Here is a 2,500-nt window from a genome sequence, read left to right on the forward strand (position 1 = left end):
CAACTGACACGACACTTCCGAGAAATGTGGGCTGTGATCTTTTAGATAATGCCATAAAATTGTAAGAATAACTAGGTCAAGGTCAAGGTTCTTGAAATGAAGACATGCTTTCTGGATTGCAACTTTTTTAAGAGAGAAAAAGTCTTTTCACGTGAAACCAATCTTTATCTTATTTCATCTATTTCTCAGCTATATTCTTACTTATCAACGTTTGTAAAAATTCCATTGTTTGGCCCTACGTAATTACGAAATGTTAAGATAATAACAATAATAATAGCAACAAAATAAAATAAAACAAAATAAAAATAGATAAACGAAGAAATAAATTATGATAAATCGAAAAGGTTAATTTAATCACATGTCAAAACGCCCTTCAAGACGGCCTATATGAGTGTGTATATAAATAGTATATATATTATATATATATATATATATATATATATATATGTATATATATATATATTGTGATAATATATATGTATAAAGTAGATATATATATTTATATATATAAATTATAGTATATATGTTATATACATATAATTATATATATATGCTGGTGGTAACCACTTTAAGAAAAAGAATACACAGACAGAAATCCCAAGCGCTTTCGTGTAATTCAATCTCTCAGGGGGAGAATACAGACAAAAGTACAAACACAAAAGACAATTATAAACGGAAAAAGTGTTAATAATTGGAGAGGTGGACAAGGCAGTCACCTCTCCTAGTTTTACACTTTTCCGGTTTATATGGGTCTTTGTATTGTACTTTTGTCTGTATTTCTCCCCCTGAGGATGTGAATTACACGAAAGCGCCATATATAAGTATATATATATATAAAATAGTATATATATATCATAGTCATATATATATATATATATATATATATTTTATATATATTATAATATATATGAATAGAATCCACCAAGACGACGATGTCAATCATTCTAATAATTCCTACAGTTGTCCCTGGACCCGATACCCGAGACTTGCATGTGGGCAGGTCGTCAACTTTCTCCAAACAATCTTTGAGGTCTCGGTAGGCGTAGTTGGAGGAGCCACAAACCTGCCACGTTGCAAGTTCTCGGGTTCGAGTACGGGGGAACGGGGTCAAACACTGCTTCGGTTTTATTAGTATATTTTTATATATATATATATATATTAAATATTATATATTTTTATACTTTTTATATTTTTTTATATATATATATACTTTATATAAATATATAAATGTATATATATATATATATATATATACATATATAGATATAGTATATATATACATATATGTATATATATATGTGTGTGTGTGTGTGTGTGTGTGTGTGTGTGCGTGTGTGTGTGTGTTAATACAAAACCGGAAAACGGAAATGAGGAACTAAAGAAAAAAGAAATCTTAAGGGTCATCATTTACCGAATGTCCTGTTCTTAAATCCTGGGTAAGAACCATTGCCGAACTGGTCCACCTTGATTCCGAAGACAATTCCCCGCCCGTGGGAGCACTTGGAGTCCTTCGGACACTCAGGACACTCTGGGGGCGGCGGGCACAGATCATCATAGAGGTCCACGTAGTTGGGCGGTGCTGGGCCGAAGGTAATACTCTCCACGGTGCCCGTCGACGGGATGTAAAGTGTAGGGTCAATCTCTGTTCAAAGAAAACATTAAGTTTAGTCATAGAAAAATGTATATTTTAGGGGTGACTTTAAATATTTTATTCCATCTCTGCTATGAAACTTCACGAGGTAGATTTCCCGTGCCTTGGTGGAAAATGTATAACATGCATTCGATCTATTTTTCGTTGGGCATAGTTAACTAATTCTACTTAGAATTCTGTAAGAATATTATACTTCGTTATATCAGATAATAAACAGCTAGAGACACTCCATTTATCTTCTTCTTCCGAAGAAGGGCATGTGTATAACGAAATCAATGCGATAGGTTCACTCGAGATGTTTAACCTTTAGGCTCGTTTCACACACACAGACTTTGCGCCGTGCGCCGTCCAGGACACGACGTCGTGCTCTCGCGTGGTCGTGATCGTGACGTGTGAAAACGTTAATAAAGAATCATGGTTATTAGAGCAGACCGTCGTGTCGTGGGCGGCGCACGGCGGAAAGTCGATACGTGTGAAACAAGCCTTTCTGTGCATTTTACATTAGCCAGGCGATTTTATTCAATAGAGAAAATCTCCCTCCGAAACAAAAAGGAGTTGCGTTGCTTTGTATATTCATGACTGCTGTTGCCTGGGAATGTCGTTCATAAGGGAAACTTCACGTCGCAATGAAAAAAAAAAAAATCAATTGATTCATACGGAACTGCTGTTATCTTACATATATATGGATGCTGTCTTCAAACGATTTTTTTTTTTTCGTCTGAGGTTGACACACGGGAAACATTCCTCACTGCCCCCGAGGGACTAAATCTGTTTCGATTACGGCAAAGATCAAACGATTTAACGAAGCCCAAAACGACCTCTGGCTCGAACAGGGACCCCTTGGATATA

The 2,500-nt window shown here is 35.4% G+C and overlaps 1 protein-coding gene across 1 annotated transcript in view; it reads right to left on the reverse strand.

Annotated features, from left to right (window-relative positions):
• LOC143019045 (uncharacterized) overlaps window positions 1–2,500 on the reverse strand; it is a 65,435-nt gene that overhangs the window by 11,590 nt on the left and 51,345 nt on the right. The window contains exon 10 of the mRNA XM_076174746.1: window positions 1,412–1,642. Coding sequence (XP_076030861.1) covers window positions 1,412–1,642 — 231 coding nt within the window. The remainder of the gene's footprint in view (window positions 1–1,411; window positions 1,643–2,500) is intronic.

This window comes from Oratosquilla oratoria, chromosome 36 (genome assembly GCF_046742065.1).
Source record: "Oratosquilla oratoria isolate Oo_2021 chromosome 36, ASM4674206v1, whole genome shotgun sequence".
Classification (NCBI taxonomy): Eukaryota; Metazoa; Arthropoda; class Malacostraca; order Stomatopoda; family Squillidae; genus Oratosquilla; species Oratosquilla oratoria.